Source organism: Oryx dammah, unplaced genomic scaffold, assembly GCF_014754425.2.
Source record: "Oryx dammah isolate SB20612 unplaced genomic scaffold, SCBI_Odam_1.1 HiC_scaffold_11056, whole genome shotgun sequence".
NCBI classification, from domain to species: Eukaryota; Metazoa; Chordata; class Mammalia; order Artiodactyla; family Bovidae; genus Oryx; species Oryx dammah.
Window position 1 is genome coordinate 2,208,574 of NW_024080450.1, and position 17,236 is coordinate 2,225,809.

General features: G+C 42.6%; 1 protein-coding gene across 3 annotated transcripts; it reads left to right on the forward strand.

Moving 5' to 3' along the window:
- The first annotated feature begins 853 nt into the window (after nucleotides 1–853).
- Nucleotides 854–16,635, forward strand: LOC120860350 (aprataxin). Of its 3 annotated transcripts, none has more exons than XM_040236155.1 (8): nucleotides 854–957; nucleotides 6,918–7,054; nucleotides 8,371–8,417; nucleotides 8,652–8,954; nucleotides 9,559–9,618; nucleotides 10,434–10,660; nucleotides 15,367–15,470; nucleotides 16,352–16,629. In XM_040236155.1, the coding sequence occupies exons 2-8, from the start codon at nucleotides 6,922–6,924 to the stop codon at nucleotides 16,504–16,506; spliced, it is 1,029 nt and encodes a 342-aa protein (XP_040092089.1). In that variant the 5' UTR covers nucleotides 854–957; nucleotides 6,918–6,921; the 3' UTR covers nucleotides 16,507–16,629. The 3 variants fall into 3 exon arrangements, with proteins under 3 accessions (XP_040092089.1, XP_040092088.1, XP_040092087.1); XM_040236153.1 differs by having other exon boundaries at nucleotides 920–1,494; nucleotides 16,352–16,635; XM_040236154.1 differs by lacking the exon at nucleotides 15,367–15,470 and having other exon boundaries at nucleotides 912–1,494; nucleotides 16,352–16,635.
- Nucleotides 16,636–17,236: the final 601 nt, after the last annotated feature.

Sequence of the window (17,236 nt, forward strand, 5' to 3'; positions counted from 1 at the left end):
TTACCTGGGACAGTGTGAACCACATTCCACTGCTATGAGGCCTGTGCAGCCGCTGAGCTGCTCCCCGTGTTCCCGCACTTCCTGGTGTGACCTTAATATAAACCCGCGTCTTTTCTGCTAACAAGGGCAGCTCTCCCTTGTTTCCTGGAAGATCCTCCTATTCTGTTTCGACAGCTGATATCTTCATCCTACGCCTCCCGCATTGTAGACAGATGCTTTACTGTCTGAGTCACCAGGGAAGTCCTAAATCTCTATGTAAGGAAACGATATTAGAAAAGAGAGACGGTTTTTCCATCTGCCAGAATGCCTTCGAATTCTTGCAGTTCATGACACTTAGGGAACATACTGGAACTGTCATAAAAATCAGTAAACATCTCATTCCAACATCCTGCTTTTCTCCTCCCTGACGGTCACTCAGCCAGTTCATTCAGTGAAGACAGCATTAAAAAAATCTTAGCAAGTTTCTCCACTTCTGGCCCCTTCAGACCTTTCTCACTCAGAAAAAGAGAAAGCCGATTGTAGCTTCGAAAGCGTGCGGGAAAACAGTGCCACAAGCAGGTACTGTCTACAGCGGAAACGGTGGCTTTAAAAGTAGTGAGCTTTTCCTTATGAAGGGAAAATCAAGATGCTGCATGGCTGCCTAGAAGCGGCCACCGAGAGGATCTCCCAATTCAGAGATTAAGAGGTGGTGACTGGGGAGCGGCTCTCGGATAGAGGGGAACGGAGAGAACTCGTCGTTTTTTGGTTAACTGCCAGGAACCAAACTTGGACTGTTGGCCAGTTCGGAACCAAATGGGGCGGGCACTTCCCTATCCGGACATCTGGCGAGATCCTCAGTCGGTCTTCCGACAGGCACTGGAAACGTCACAGGTTGCGCTCCAGTTTGTCTTGCAACGTCATCCCTCAGCGCCGGAAGTGGAGGAGTAACGTGAGCTTGTCGGCCTCAGCCGTCTCGAGGTAAGGCGGTTGTCGGCCTACCTCGTCTGCCTGCCTACCTCGTCTGCCTGCCGTGTTGAGAGCCGTGAGTGTGGGCTTCGAGTCCGCCGCTACCCCAGAGTAATGTTCCCTGAATAACGCTCTCACGGCTCTTTCCCGGCAGGCAAGCAGGCGTTGCTCCATCCTCGGGCTCTAAGGCCCAGGGCTGCCCATTTCCCTCCTGCCGTGTTTAGCGGCTGGCGGCGCTCCTGTTGGTCTCCACTGCACTTCGCTTTGGTTCACCTATGCGCCTGACACCTGAACCTAGCTTAGTCAGAGCACAAGCAGAAGGAATATTAGAGAGTGGGCACTGTCTGACCCAAGGAGGCTTCGCAGCCTGTCAGGAGGGACTTTGTTTTCTCCAGAAACGCTCCTTGAGAGGAATTTGAGGGCCCTTCACAGCATCCACAGCTGGCCTTGTAGGAAGACCAGAAGAATCAAGCCTTTTCTCATGAACACCAGTGATAGCGGTTCAACAAATCAAGGCTATAATTTCCATGTGGAATTAATGTGGTCCAGGTTTGGAGCCTTTTGAGAATTTGATATATATCGGGAGCCATTAGAACACTGAGGACAGGACTACTCTCTTCAGGGAGACAGAACATTTGTGCCCTGTCACCTTCGTTGCAAGCGGTGTTGTCGGATCTTTTAACATTTCCTTATAGCGCCTATTCTTCACTATTAACGAGAGTGGTAATGGTGTTGAATGCTGGTTTTTTGCCAGATGCTGCACTTTTTACATCTTAATTTAGCCCTTGTGACAAGAGTGTGGTGTAGAGCCATAATTAATATCGTTTTCCAGCTGAAGAAATGAAGTCTTAGCTTAAATAACTGGCCTCAAATTATGCAGTGAGTAGTGGTGGAGGGAAGATTTGAACGTGAGCAGTTGGATTTCAGCGGTCTGGATGTTGTCCACTAATTTATATTGATTGTCTTCAGCTGATTCTCAACTGCCCGGACACCTTACTCTGTTGTTATCTGCTATTTTAGGGAGAAAATTGAGTTCATCCGATGTGCTTTCCCTCAAATTTCTACCTTTGCTTTCTCTTCATACACTCATCAAGGTTGATACCACCTATCTATACCTTTCCTTAAATATCAGAGGATGAGCTGTCTCTTGATCAAAACAAATTTCTTTACCTTTGCTTCTGACCTTTCTTTTATATTTTCACCTATGAAACCTGGCTTTCATTTGTCTATGTCCCAGTCATGTATAAACAAGGTCAGGTTACTCAGATCCCTGCTCGTTATCCCCCAAGCCAGAAAGAAAAAGTTCTTGGTGATCCATCTTTCTTTAGCTCGCATACAGTAACTCTCTTCTCCTTATCCAGACTTTTTAATCTAAATTCTATATCCAATTCCTCACCTTTCATTCCTTTCTGCGGTCTAGCTTTCAGATCTATTATTCCACTAAAATTTTATACAGTAGTAACTAGTGACTTATTATCAAACCAAATATACATTCTTTAATCATTATGCTTCCCTAGTGGCTCAGACGCTAAAGAATCTGCCTGCAGTGCAGGAGACCAGGGTTCGATCACTGGGTTGGGAAGATCCCCTGGAGAAGGGAATGGCAACCCATTTCAGTATTCTTGCTTGGAGAATTCCATGGACAGAGGAGGCTGGTGGGTCACAATAGGGTCACAAAGAGTCGGACATGACTGAGCTTTTAACACTTTCGATCATTACTGGATCCTTTTTGCTGCAAACGTGGTGATACTGTTTACTCCTTTGCTTTTCAAGACAGTACACTAAGCTGATTTATTCAACAGACATTTATTGTGATATACAGATGAACACGTCAAAGTGCCTCCTTCCCTTGAAAAGCTTACATTTTAGCTTTTTTTCCCCCGAGTGCTTCCCTCACCAGTAATTTCTCCTGTGGATAGTCTTTCCTCCTTGTCTAAAATGTTGGGTGTTTCCAAGGCTTGTGACTTTGGCCCACTGTTCTTTTTATGCTGTACACACTGCTTGAATGAGCACATCAACTAGCATGGCTTTAACTCCTTCCTGTATGCTCCCAAATTAAAGTGTCAGCTTAGACCTCTGCTGAGTTTCATTCTCACCTCTGGCTACCCTGCTGGATACCTCTGCTTGCTAGTCTCACAGACTGTTCAAATATTGTCTTCTCTGTACTTACTCTTAGCACATCCATCACTGTCTTATTGATTTTACCCTCTAAGTATTTCTTAAATCTGTGTTCTTTTTTTGTCTGTATTAATGTTTTACATTGAACCTTCTTTCACCTGAAATATGATGGCCTTCTAACTGGTTTCCCTGCCTCTAGATCAATTCCCTGCATAACTATTCTTTACACTACCTACCATCCTCCCTCAAATGATCCTTGAAAACAGATCTGAGTCAAAGTCCTGCTTAATAATATTTAAAGATCTGTCCTTTCATTCACCCTATCTTTTCTTTCATTAAGCAAATATTTATTGTTTACTAAATTGCAAAATCCATTAGAGCTTCTAAAGTTTGAGCTTCTCAGCCCATCACCCAGGGCTCTGCTTCATCTGGACCTGCCTGCATCTCCAGCCTCGTATTGACCTCATACTTTAGGTTGCAGCAACCCTGAACTGCTTGCTTCTTCATGCGTGTGCACTGTTCTGTTCCTTTTGACTGGAATCTTCTCTTTGATTCCTTCCTCCACTTCCTGCTCCTCAGCTAATTAGGCTGCCCACTTTCACCTAACTAACCAGCTCATATATAAGTCTCATTTTAGGCCCATCTCTTATAGGAAACCTTCCTTGACACCTTTCTCCAAGGCTAGGTTGGGTATTCCAGCTTTGTGCTCCCACAACACCTTTTGCATGCTGCTGCTGCTGCTAAGTTGCTTCAGTCATGTCTGACTCTGTGCGACCCCATAGATGGCAGCCCACCAGGCTCCCCCATCCCTGGGATTCTCCAGGCAAGAACACTGGAGTGGGTTGCCATTTCCTTCTCCAATGCAGGAAAGTGAAAAGGGAAAGTGAAGACGCTCAGTCATCTCCAACTCTTAGCGACCCCATGGACTGCAGCCTACCAGGCTCCTCCGTCCATGGGATTTTCCAGGCAAGAGTACTGGAGTCGGTTGCCATTGCCTTCTCTGACCCTTTGCATGGACCAGTCATAATACTTTTCAGATTTGTTGCATTTGTTTTTGAATCTCTGTCCTCCACAAGACTCTGAGCATCTCGAAGGCAGGTATGATGTATTATACCTGCATCATACAGTACAGTGAGGCTTTTGCTGTCATAGAGCTGGCAGTTTATGGGGTTTTACTGGATGGGTTATATTGACAGTTCAGGAACAGCCATCTTTCTGTGCTCCCCATATTCTAAAATACTTCGTTCCTAGAAGTTGGAACTGTAGGCTGAAATGGACCAAGATACTGCTTAAGGTTAGTTATATAAGCATTGTGTCGTCACTGCTTCAGCCTCTCAAGGAGTAGTAAGTGGGAGCATTATAACGTCAGAACTTTAGGGAGACTGAAGCACCTGAGTGTGTGTGTGTAGGGCAGAAGGAGGAGTTCCTCTTATCCTGCAAAAGTCAGCTGTGCTCTCAGCTGCCTATTGGATTCCCTCCTGTCCTTGCTCTTCAGGTATTCTCTCTCCAGGCTCCTTTTATTATTCCTGTGAGTCGTCAGTCACCACATGACTTATTTCCCAATGCTTAATGAAAACATGCTTCATTGTTCATTCTTCAGTTTCCATCAAGTGCAAACAGAGATCCCTCTGAGCACATAGCATTTAAAAGTGCGGTTTGCCTGTAGCATCATCATCACTTGATGCTCTGGGTGAAGGATTTTAGATTTACAGCTGACTCTTCATGCTCGTGCATCAGCTTCTTCACAGAGGAGCTGCCTCTTAGACCTAACACTGGCCCACATTATATTAACAGCCTCCTGATGATTGCTGACTCTAGATTTTTCCACTCCAGGCTGCCTACACACAGCGTCATTTCATCTTGCTGTGCAACTCAGACCCTGGTGGTGGTCTTCTATGGATTGTTGAATCTCATGGCCTAGTTACTGTTCTTTCAACACCTTTGCCTTTTTTTGGTGATTCTCTGGGGCAGTTCCTCTGGGTCAGCCAACTAAGGTCTGCTGCTCACCCCTCACCCGTGGCTTGTCACTATTGAAATCTGTACTGTCACTTGTGCTTTTTGAAATAGAATGTCCACTCCCACTCCTTTTCTTCCTTGTCGGTCCCCTTGGCTCTTGACCTCAACTGCACAGTTTCCGAAGCCTTCCCTGACTGATCCAGTTTCTGTGACTGCAGGTCCTCAGCACTCATTTGCTCACTCTGACTCGCATTATCCTATCTTTGTAAATGGTAATGAAACTCCAATGTTTAAAAATATGGTTTCTTTTCCCTTCCCTTTGGATACAAAGCTTGTGCAGAGGGGCTGATTAAGTGCTGCCTTGCCTGCAAGAGGCATTTCTCAGATAGAGGACATTAGAGGCTTGAGCATTGGTAAGCATCTGGAACTGAGGGAAGCGTTCCAAAGATATAGTCCTGTCCCTCTCAGTTCCATGCTCTGCCTCCCTGGGTGATCTTATCCTCTTCTTTCACCCTAAATTCTGTGACATATTGATGTCTTGCAAATATATACATTCAATTAAAGGCAAATATTTCCTTTCTGTGTCAGAGCTGGTCATAATTACAGCTTTAACAACCTTTGCTTTTATAAGCCTCTCATTCTTTCTCTTCCTTGAAACACTTTCAGGTTTACTTGAAACTATGTCTCCCGAATTGCAATTCCTGACTCCAAATAAAACACTTGATCGTCTCAAAAAAAAGTTATCCCCCCAGTCCTGTCCCCTCTTTGAGCTTTATACTGTATATCCCAGCGTGACTCTAGCACCTTCCACAGACAACTTAATCTAATTGTGTTTCAATCTGAAATCATCCTTTCTTCACTTATCTTTTATCCCCAAATTATGTCTTCTGTGTATTCCTCATTTTGGTTAATGAGTATTTCCAAATTAAACATCTTGGTTGGTGTCTCCCTTGTTATTCCCCAAGTGCAGTCAGGAGTAAGTCACCTTCACAGTTTTTCCTGGCTTTTTCCTCGTCATCCTCTTGTTCAGGCCTCTTCCCTCTCCCAGATTTCTTCTCTTTCTCTTCTGCTGATAACTCTGTGTGACCATGAATGTTCTTTTACAAAAGTATCAGCACCTATAGTAGTGTCAGTGCAAGTTGTGTATTGAATAAAGGTGCTATAATCACACTTTAGAAATAGGTTTGTATATTTATTATGACAATATTCTGGCAGATGTCAGTACAATGTATTGTTCCAACATCCGTATGTTATGACAGTTAAGGACTAGAAACCTTGATGCCTGTGGAGAGAACATCCTCTGTTCTTATGTCCTCAGTTCTCTGTCAGGCAAACTTCTTGTCCTTTAAAACCAAGTGTAAATATACCTTCCTCATGAAGCCTTTTTTTGATACTCCCTACAGGAGTCAGTCATTCCTTTCCAAGGGCTAAGGCCATATGGCTACTCCCTTATAGTAGGCATTGCATTATGTTGTAATAATTGGTATATGAGTCTGCCCCGTTGTACTCTAGGCCCCTGAAGGATAGGGACAGTGTTTCATCATTCTTTAATCCTCAGCAGGTAGCTTAATGTCCAGCATGTAGAGTATATCGATAAACATAACAAATATTTGATTGCATAACATGATTCAGGCACAGATAACAAATATTTGATTGCATAACATGATTCAGGCACAGAGGTAAATATTTTACCCACTTTATCTTCTTAAATACTCACGACACCTTCATGAGTCCTGTTATTATCACATTTTATAGGTGAGGAAATTCAGACTAGGGAGGTGAAGCCACTTGCCTCGAGAATGAGCAGCTGGTAAATGGCATATGTGGCGGTGCTGGGGTGTGGCCCTGGAGGACATGTACTAGTTTTTCCAGGGCTTCTCTTGTGTTTTGTCACTCAGAATAATGATGCGGGTGTGCTGGTTGGTGAGACAGGACAATCGGCACCAGCGAATCAAACTTCCACATTTGGAAACAGTCATGGTTGGGCGCAGCCCAGAGACCAAGATCGCTGACAAGAAGTGTTCTCGACAGCAAGGTAATTGGTCACAGGATTGTGGAGATTACCGTGTTTGGTTCCTTCAGATAGTGATAATCAAAGGTGCACTTTTCCTGAATGCTACTGATGAAAACCTTTTCTGTGCCAAATCAAAACTCAGCAACTGAGCTCTTTTGGCTGATGACAGGGCTCTGTGCACTCCTGATTCCATCCTCTGAAAATGGGTTCATATTCAGTGTTCGGAGCAGGCAGGTTCCATCCTGTACTATGGGGTGGTGGAACTGAGTCCTTGCTCCGCTTTGCCCAGGGACGTTCCTCGTTGGGCAGGGAGACAGCTGAATTCTGGGATTTCCAGGTTGAAACCATGTCTGAGAAGTGATGGTTTCATTCTTTACACTTTGCCATACACAGAGGGAGCTATCTTTAAAAGATGATGGCACCTGGCTCTTGGAATGTCTTTTCTGGAATTTAATGAAAGTCCTTAGGAAGAATCTTTACCGTGTGCCTCATTTTATTTTTTTAACCTGTAAACTCCAGATGTGCTCACTGCTACCAGGTCTCCCCCTGCAGTGTGTTCCCCATGGCAGGGATTCTTGAGACTTGGAGCTTGCAGCAGTGATTCTAGTTTTCCCCACATGTTAATATAAATGGGCAAAAGATACCGCTTCTTGCTCTCTGTCCCCCTTGTCACAACAGCAGCTGTAGGGGTGTGTATGTCAGCCCATCCGCTGCCTGTCCTCCCTGGAGAGAAGCTAGGATGTCTCTCCTTTGCTCCCTGTCTCTTGCCAGAATTTTTTTGTTCATGTATCTGAACCTAAATGTTTGGTGTTACTTCTTCCCACACATGCTCAGACTGTTCTGTCCCAGCAGTCCTCTTTCTAGAATAGTCTCTGCACTCCTCCTACCCAAGGCCAGCTGAACTTCAGTTTCCCAGGAATGTATCGTTTACCTCTTTCTCGGTTGAAGGTTTCTGATCGTGTCATGTAATAGGAGAAGTCTGATTTGATCCTGAGCTATAAGAGCTTGTGAGGAAATTGGGTTCCATTCCCTGATTTCAGAGCCTATTACCCTGAGTGGGTCAAGGGCTCTGAATTAGGGAGACTTGTGAGGATTCAGTGACTCTGCCTTATAGAGATACTAGCAGTGCTTGAGGGAGCATGTACACTGTTGGGTACTGTATGGAAGGACCTGGAGCCCTAGTCCCCTGAAAAATGAATGATTTTGCTTATGGGTCTTTGAGGAAACCCTTGTCATATTGCTTCCTAGAGGGAGGCTTCATTGTCTTGTAGGGATAATAGGAGCAAGTTTCTGGTTCTTCATGGCATTTGGGTTTACCTTTTTTCAATCTCTTTCAGTACAGTTGAAAGCAGAGTGTAACAAAGGATATGTCAAGGTAAAGCAGGTATGTCTATTTGTATCTTGGATTTCCATGTTCTACTTGATGATTGTCTTACTCTGTTGACTTTAGAGTGTCTGTGCCAGCCAGTAAAGGCTCCTTGGTCACTTGTGGAAGTGACAGAATAACAGAAGTGAATATTAAGCATAGTACTGAGCATGTAGCAAGTGGTGAACATAGGAGTAGCTATATTACTAATGATGTTACTGCTATTATAATTATTTTCTGATTATTCCATAGGTAGGGGTCAATCCCACCAGCATTGACTCAGTCATAATTGGGAAGGACCAGGAGGTGAAGCTGCAGCCTGGCCAGGTCCTCTACCTGGTGAATGAACTTTATCCGTATATTATAGAGTTTGAGGAAGAGGCAAAGAGTCCTGGCCTGGAGACACACAGGAAGAGAAAGAGGTCAGGCAATAGCGATCCTACAGAAAGGGGTGCTTCCCCGGAAGCTGAGCCCAGCATAGGACTGGAACCTGGGAGCAACCCTCGCCAGCGCTCTGTGCCTCCAAAGAAGGAGAAAGATGCATCCGCCAAAAAGGTGAGGGAAGAGGGCTGGATAGGTGGCATGGAGAGTACATAAAATGTAATGTTGCTTAATTGTTTTGTACGCAGTCAAGCCCAGACACGCGTGAAGGATTATTATGATGAGAGAGTCACTTGTTTATGTCACCAGTCACTGGGATGAATATCCCTTTGTGTACTTTTCTCTTGAATTCCTGAGGTAAGCCACTTGAAGGTAGGGTGATAATGGCAGTGTGCTTCACATTGAGCTACTAAAATAGGTCAGTCATCTGTCTCTCTATACAAGGTTAACATTGCAACACTGTTCATAGATCCCATGATTCACATCCTGATGTCAAAGTGGAAACTTAGGCTGTAGATGAAGTGGGAGAGGGGAAAGAAGATGCAGTTCACTCTGGTGTGTCCAGCTTCTGTCTAGACATGCAGCTCTGAATATGGGAAGAGAATGGGAATAGCTTGTGGTTTATAAAGGAAAAGACTGAAGTAAAGAGATTAATTTAATTCTTAAAGACTGACCTTATTTCCAAGTTTGGCTGGACTTTGCTGACATCCAGTGTTAACTAATGCCAAATTTAACCATCTTGTTTGCAGTTTACATTGTCTTTTTTTGTTTGTTTTAGGAATCCTTGGGCCACTGGAGTCAAGGCTTGAAGATTTCTATGGAGGACCCCAAAATGCAGGTCAGAATAAAATTTTGGCATCAAAATACTTTTCACATTGTACATGATCACTCCACAGAGGTCATAGCTACAAATGAAATCAAAGGAGATCAGTCCTTCTGAATGAGATTTGTTTTATTAGGCTATTTTGTGAGATCAAGTGGCTTTTCTCATTGTCAGTAAGTTACAACTGGAATTCTTTAGAGAGAAAGCTAAGTTTTTCAAATGAGTATCTTCTCTGCATTGTTCCTCCTAAATTTCTGGGCACTATTATGGGATGTTGTGTTAAACTTAGTGTGGTCCCTTTCGACAAAGTGTCAGTTACTGTGTGGTGACTGTAGTTATGGCTGCCCTGGGATTAATAGCCATCATCCTGGGAGGGGTCTGAGTTCTTAAATTACATCCTGGGATGACAGGGGGCAAGATCTGCTAGGGCTTCTTGGAACACGTGCGTGAGTCGTGTGGTCTGCTGGGCTGCAGTGAAGAAGAGTGCATTTGGATTCAGACCTGGGGGCTTTGCATCAGCCCCTCAGCAGCTGTTTGGCAGCATGCCTCTCTTCTGTGCTCTGTGTGCTGTGGTAGCTGAAAACACAGACAGCAGTCAGCTAGGTCTGTGTTGGCATTCTAGACTTCAGACTTCCCACTTGGTGACTATGTGACCTGGCACATGACACAGCTTATCTGAGTCTTTGTGCTCTCATCTGTCGACATTGGGATCCTAAGACCCTCTTCACAGGATCGTGGCAGGAATTAAGTACGTTAGTGAACCTGACCATACTGGCACACACAAGATGTACAATTGACGTCTGTTTCCTTCTCTTGTGCCCCTCTGCTAGGTTTACAAAGATGAGCAGGTGGTGGTGATAAAGGATAAATACCCCAAGGCTCGTTTCCACTGGCTGGTCTTACCTTGGGCCTCCATTTCCAGTCTGAAGGCTGTGACCAGAGAACATCTGGAGCTCCTCAGACACATGCACGCTGTTGGGGAAAAAGTGATTGCTGACTTCGCTGGGTCCAGCAAACTCCGCTTCCGATTGGGCTACCATGCCATTCCCAGCATGAGGTAAACCTTGTGGGGAGTGCTGGTGTGTTCTGGTTCCATCTCAGCGGGCAGATGAATTCAGCCTGGGTGTGCTGAGTGTGCTGGTCACCCCGAAGTTCAGGGGATTGGGTGGGGTGTTTCCAAGGCAGGTGGACTGAAACTTGAATGCTTTTGCCTGACTTGCTTGCAAGCCTGGAGTTCCTACTTCTGCTTATAATTTGATAACATACAGTTCTTTGTTCTTCTCAAATGTAAACTCTGAGAGCCTAACTTACAAACCAGATGAAGCAGCTTTATTACCTTCAGTGAAGAACTGTCACCTGATGGTAATAAAGTGACTTTTATCAGATTCTTCAGAAGTATCAAAAAAAAAAAAAAAAGAAGTATCAATAACCTCTAAATGATTAGGGACCATTGCTTTGAAGGAGACAAGCATCACTGACTTCTTTCATGACAGCTTAGATCTCAGATTTAAGATAAAATGAGGAAAAAAGTATAGAGACTGTTATCCTTTGGCTCATAGCTGGAAGGATTCAGAAAAGAATGATTGATACTTTTCAAAGAATGCAAGCAAGGCAGATCTCCAATTCTTTTGAGTTAAGCAACAAGATAAGAGGACAAATGGAATTTCTGATTTTTTATTTTGGGGTGTTTTTCTGGGGTGTGTGTGTAAAATATACATAATATAAAATTTACTATTTTAACAGTTCAGTTGCATTAAGTAAATTCACATTGTTGCGCAACCATCACCACCACCTATTTCTAGAACTTTTTTTCATCTTCCTCATCTAACCCTCAGATCCCTTTCCCCCAGTCCCTGGCAACCACCATCCTACTTTCTGTTTTCATGAACTTGACTACCCTTCACTTTCACTTCAGGTACCTCATGTAAATGGAATTATATAGTATCTGTTGTTTCGTGGCTGGCTTGTTTCACTTAGGATAGTGTCATCAAGGTTCATCTGTACTGTAACGTGTCAATTTCTTTTGTTTTATTTAACCACCCAACATTCTTTACATTTTATTAGGTGGATAATTGTGACTTAGGTTACTGGCCACTTTAACACATGAAATTTTTGTGCTACGTTTTTTCCCCATCCATACTCTTTGTTTTAAATTGAGGCATAGTTTACATCCAATAAAATGCACAGTAAGATCTGTAGTTTAATCAGTCTTGACAAATGTATATGCCATGTAACTATGACTGTGATCAAGATAAAGAACACAGAACTTTTCAGTCATCTCCCAGGAAGTTCTTTTGTGCTCCTTTTCCTTTAATCCTCCCCTTAACCTCCAAGTGCTGTTCTCGTTTTTTCGGCACAGATTAGTTTTGTCTATTCCAGAATGTCGTATAAATGAAATCACACAATGTCTACTCTTTTCCTGTCTGGCTTTTTTTGGTCAGTGTAATAGATTCTGAGATTCATGCATGTTGTTGTGTGTATCATGGATATACTTCATTTTTTTGTTCTTGTGTAAATACCTAGAAGTGGAATTGCTAGATCTCAGGGTGGAAATATGTTGTATCTCATTTAGAAAATATTTTTAAATTGTTAAAACCTTATTCACGACTATAGGGCAGAAAGTCACACATGATCCTATTCCCCTAGTTCTGCATACCTCATGATGACAGCCCTTGACCACAGAACCTTTTTCACGTAGCAGTCGTGCTGTCCACACCTTTTTCATATAATGGGTGCTAAGGAGAATGCTAAAGGCAAGAGCTGCAACTGGTGTGAGTGGGAAGCAAAATGAGCAGTAAGTTGTCAGGCACATATCCTTTTATGATCACTCTTTAGAAGTTTGAATATGTTAAATCTAGGAAGGAAAAAGGAACAAATATTTTCTATTGTAAAATTAATATATTTTCAACTTAGAAAATATAAAATATGAAGCAGAACAAAGATCTTCCATAATATCACCACTGATTAAACTCTAGACCTTATTCAAATTTCAGCCGTTATTCTTTCCATTTTTTTCTGCTCCAGGATCCCACATTGCATTTATTTGTTGTCTCACCTTAGTCTCCGTGATCTGTGACAATTCCTCCTTCTGTTCTGGTTTTCATGACCTTGACACTTTTGATGAGGACTGCCTAGTTGTTTTATGGAATGGCTCTCAATTACAGTTTGTTTGATGTTTTTTCATGATTATATTGAGGGTTTTTTTTTTTTTTTTTCCCAAAATACCCCAGAAATGATACTGTGTCTTCTCAGTGCATCATATCAAGGAGTGCATGGTCGATCGAGACAGTTTGTTGCTCCTGATGTTCACCTTGATCACTTTATTAAGGTGGTGTCTGCCAGGTTTTTCTACTCAAAGTTGCTATTTTTTCCCTTGTAATTGATCAGTATCTTGGGGGGAGATGTTCTAAGATTATGCTACTAAATTTTTTTCTCCTCAGACTTTCGCCCAGTGATTTTAGCATCTACTGGTGGATCTTGCCTGCAACAGTTATTATTGTAGTGTTTACTTCATGGTAGCTTTATGTTTCCCTCATTCCTTCTAATTTATTAATCAGAATTTTCTGTGTGGAAGAGTTGTCCTTTCCCCCCATTATGTATTTATTCAATACATGTATGGACTGATGGATATTTATTTTATTATATAGGTTTTAATTTAATCTGTCTCTGTTTAGTTTCTTGCTCATATTGTTCCAGCCTTGATCATTGGAAATTCCTTTAGGTTGGTTCCTGTATCACTTTGACATGCCCCAAACATTTTTTGAGCACATCCTTTTTTTCTGGCCCCTTAACTTTTTGTAACAAGGTATTCTATGCTTATCTTATATTTTTCCTGTTCTAGCTCTGGAATGAACCACTTCTCCAAAGAGCCATAGTTCCTTTTATTGGAGAATGACATAAACCAAGACTAGATCACGAGGTTTCTATAGAGAGAAATGGTTGGTTTCAGAGCGTCTTTGCTTCTAGGTTCTCTCAGCAGATGGAACTAGGAAATAGATGCATGAATCCAACCCACACAGATACATACACCTCTCTATTTATTTCTCTGTTTACCTACCTACCTGTGCGTGTATATGAAAAACGTGAGTTCATGCTGATACTTCTGATCCAGTCCTGTTCCACAGGTTCATTCTTGTCTTCCCCTTTCCTTTTTTGTGATTTCTTTCTCCAGTAGTGAGAAATTTGGCTCTCACTAGCTACAGTTAATTCACTTATGTATTCATTCCCAGTTTAAACATAAAATAGTTACAGAATTGCTTATCCACACTCACATGAGAAAGACATTTACTCACTAGAGTACAGTATTTGTATAGCGTTCTTTTTATCGTTACAGAATCAAGTCAAAATACTGTTTTCCAAACTTAATTAGGTTAGTTATTTTCTTCTTGACCTCCTTCAGTGTGGTTCCCTTTTTATTTGTAATACGTTAGGTTTATTTGTTACTGCTTGTATTCCATTTTAAATTCCCACAAGGTACTGACTGGTTGGTTTTGATGATTTATTGGGGGAATGTGAAATATTACTGATTTTGAGTCAAAGCTTTACAGAAAGTCGTCCTTCTTGGTTTAACAAGTCCTAGAGAGAACTGTTGGTTTTCTACCTCAAACCTGTTTTTCCCTAAGCTTCTTCATCCCAGCAAGTGGCACCTCCCCAAACCCACATCTAATCCATTAATTGTTCCTGTTGGTTCTGTTCCAAAATATATTTAAAATTGGATTGCTTCTTGTCATCTCCACCTGTATAGCTTCTGTCTGAAACATTATTTTCGGTTTGGACTGCTGTGGCAGCCTCCTAACTTCTCTCTATATCCATCCTTACCCTTCCTACAGTCCTTTTCCACACAGTAGCCAGAGTAATCTTTTAAAGTACCAAGCAGATGATAGCATATGTGTGTGTGCCAAGTCACTTCAGTTGTGTCCGACTCTATGCAACCTCATGGACTGTAGCCTACCAGGCTCCTCTGTCCGTGGGATTCTCCAGGCAAGAATACTGGAGTGAAAGATCCTCCAGGGGATCTTTCTGACCCAGGGGTCGAACCCACATCTCTTATGTCTCCTGCCATTGGCAGGCGGGTTCTTTACTACTAGCACCACCTAGGAAGCCCAGATAATGGCACTCCCCTGGTTAAAACCCTTCAGTGGTTCCGCAGTATAATCTGAATAAAATTCAAACCCTCTGTCAACCTGTAAGACCCGTTATGATCCAGCTCCTCCCTAGCACCTGCTCCTTGCTTCCAGCCACTCCGGCCATTATTTTCTTTCTGCCACTCAGTTGCACCAAGCTTTTTTTCATACCAGGGCCTTCACATGTGGTCTCTCCACTCTCTGAAACTCTCTTTCAGATCTTTGCTTTCTCAGTTCAAATCTCTGCCTGGGAGAGGTTTTCTGTGAACGTCCTAGCTACTTGAAGAGACAGCTTCTACTTGCTAGGCACTCTATCCCATCTCCCTGTTTTGTTTTTTCTTAGCATTGTTGCAGTAACAGTTTGAATTTTCATTGTTTATTTGTTTACTTATTAATTATTTATCTCCCTTCATTACGGTATACAAGGACATAGGCCTTTCCCATTTTGTTCACTGCTAAATTCCCGGTGCTAGAACAATGCTTGGCCCTAGTAGGTACTTCATGAGCAGTAAATATTCTTAAGTGAATAGATGAATGAATGGAGTTAAGTGGAAACACTGTCAGTATTTTGCATACTCTTCCTTTTTGGCATTGTGATTAAGCTAGCTTTAATGGTAAATCTTTGTTTCCTCTCAACTAGCCATGTACACCTCCATGTGATCAGCCAGGATTTTGATTCTCCTTGCCTTAAAAACAAAAAACACTGGAATTCTTTCAATACTGAATACTTCCTTGAATCACAAGGTAAACAATATTGTTTAATTTTTACATTTGTTTTAATTTCTCAGCTGTTCTTACACTTGATTCAGTTGTTTCCCTAAATAATAACTTGGCTTTGAAAACTCACATACAACTTTGTATGGCCTATACAGAGAACCCCATTAACAGAAACTGGATTATTTGGATTTTAGTAGGATTACCACTTTGCTGTGAGCAGCCTTCTTGGGAGACGTAGAATGCTGTTATGTCAGAGTCAGAAAAAATTCAATGGGGGGCTTAAAAGGTTGTGCAGATAATTATTGGAGTTTATGGATCTGAAAGCTCTATACAGTTTTTTCTTTCTTTTGCCAGCAGCTGGGAGGAGCTTGGTAGCTGCCTTCTGTCAAGAGTGGCTACTTAATAGGGGAAGCCTGTCTATATGTAGAAAGGAAGAATTTTCCATTGTGTATACTGTGGAACTTAAGTATGCTGGAATGTTAATGATGACCATGGGCTAACTAGTGATAAAGCCCTGTGATAATAAGCCTTTGACATAGTAACATGGATTGCTTAGAATGTATCCTAAAGGAATGTAATTATCTCAGAAACAGGTTGCTCAGGGAACTCCCTGGTGGTCTAGTGGTTAGAACTCCATGCTTTCACTGCTGAGGGCCCGGGTTCAGTCCCTGGTTGGGGAACTAAAGATCTCACAAGCTGTGTGGTGCTGCCAAAAAATCAAACGAAACCCATTGCTCAGATTTAGAATCTGACCAAGCATATTTTCCCAACAGTAAATGTAACCTCAAGTTTACTAGATTTAAGGATAGTTGGCATATTTGGAATCAGGTTTTCCTTTTTTTTTTTTTTTTAATTTTTGTATCTTGGCTTTCCTGAGTAGCTGGACTCTGAACATTTTTCCCTTGCAGCTGTGATTGAGATGGTGCAAGAGGCTGGCAGAGTGACCGTCCGAGACGGGATGCCCGAGCTCCTGAAGCTGCCCCTCCGTTGTCACGAGTGCCAGCAGCTCTTGCCTTCCATCCCTCAGCTGAAGGAGCACCTCAGGAAGCACTGGTCCAAGTGATTCTGTGGAGCCCGACCTTCTGCAGCACGTGTACCTGATTGTTTAGAGCAAATTCCTGCCACCTGTTCTGGATTGCATGTGAACTTTCATTTCTTGAATTAAAACATGCGTTTTTTCTTTTTTTACAAAGCTTGTTGTATTTCTGAGTGGCTACAATATGGCTTGACCTGAAATAGTTAAGGAATTAGGAATTTGGGTCTGTCATGGGTGTGTTCTTTGCTGAGGGTGGCAGGGATAGGCCTGGCCCACCATCTCCAGGAGTCACGTCAGGTCTGAATAATGGGGGGCAAGGCCTTGTTCAAACTGACCAAACATAGGGTACGGAAGCAGAGAGCTGCTTATAAAGTCCTGTTGTTTACATTTATTCTCTCTCCTCAGAGATAGGTGGTGCCATTTTATCAGACCAGACACAGTGATTTCTTGTTTACCCCGCAGGCACTGATTGTTCTCTGATCATAATCTGGTCCGTAATATTCTCTCTCTTCCCCTCTTTCACACGGGAGACTTTATTTCTTCTGTCCCCATTCGTTCCTTTCCATCATCCAAATGCTTTTTTCTCAGGAAGCCTGTCTTATCAGTTCTCCTTTACTCTGAGCAAACAGGCTGGTGACAAGGTACAGGGATGGAATTTTCTTCTAATGTCAGGAGTACTTGGATGGTAAGGAAATACTCAGCAATATGTTTGTTCCATTTCAGCGGTCAAGTCTTCTTGGTTGGCCTGCTTGGATCT

Excerpts from the sequence above, each read along its gene's own strand:
- LOC120860350 (XM_040236153.1), top strand. The coding sequence starts at position 1,427 with ATGAACACCAGTGATAGCGGTTCAACAAATCAAGGCTATAATTTCCAT. Across the intron at positions 1,495-6,917 it reads GTGGAATTAATGTGGTCCAG|AATAATGATGCGGGTGTGCT; the intron begins GTTTGGAGCCTT and ends TTTGTCACTCAG. Across the intron at positions 9,619-10,433 it reads TGGAGGACCCCAAAATGCAG|GTTTACAAAGATGAGCAGGT; the intron begins GTCAGAATAAAA and ends CCCCTCTGCTAG.